The sequence below is a fragment of the Anneissia japonica genome, unplaced genomic scaffold (assembly GCF_011630105.1).
Source record: "Anneissia japonica isolate Jap-2015-1 unplaced genomic scaffold, ASM1163010v1 scaffold286371_len531_cov276_single, whole genome shotgun sequence".
NCBI classification, from domain to species: domain Eukaryota; kingdom Metazoa; phylum Echinodermata; class Crinoidea; order Comatulida; family Comatulidae; genus Anneissia; species Anneissia japonica.
Genome location: NW_022694122.1, coordinates 1 through 531, shown reverse-complemented (window position 1 = coordinate 531; position 531 = coordinate 1). Strand labels below are relative to the sequence as shown.

The 531-nt window shown below is 40.5% G+C and overlaps 1 protein-coding gene across 1 annotated transcript; it reads right to left on the bottom strand.

The window, feature by feature from the left end:
• Positions 1–6: 6 nt before the first annotated feature.
• Positions 7–527, bottom strand: LOC117100964 (centromere protein J-like; the record flags this gene model as incomplete). The annotated part of the gene is made up of 2 exons (XM_033240801.1): positions 7–247; positions 372–527. Coding segments are annotated over 2 exons (285 nt in total), but the record flags the coding sequence as incomplete, so codon positions are not given.
• Between the last annotated feature and the right edge of the window lie 4 nt (positions 528–531).

Genomic DNA, 531 nt, shown 5'->3' with positions numbered 1-531 from the left:
TATGGCAGTAAAATATGACAGACACACATCAAAACTGTCGGATTTGATTTGTTATATATTTAACACTACTAACACAACACATAGACGTTGGGGCAGAAAAAGGCCAACACCAGTAACTTTACGTTCGCTGGTCAACTATAACTGTTCCATCTTTATCTTTAACCCTTATACGTCCTGTTGAGTACCGTGTTTCTTGACGGCCGTCGGGGTACACAGTTTTCACAGTACCGTCAGGATATTCACGTTTCTAAACACAATATCAAACCAGAAAAATAGTTTTAACAATTGTTATGCAACTATATACATTATATAGCTACCACCTCCCAAAATATTTCCGAGCCCTCACTTTCATCGCTCCATACAAATCTCACCTTGTACTGGGAGGTGTGTACCTCTCTCTGCCCATTAGCGAACTCCATCACTTTATCCCCATTTTGCTCCATACGAAGCACAGTACCATCTCCGAAAATGCTTTCCTCCCTTCCATTGGGAAACAGATATTTGATAGTCTGGTCTGGGAAAGTTATCTCT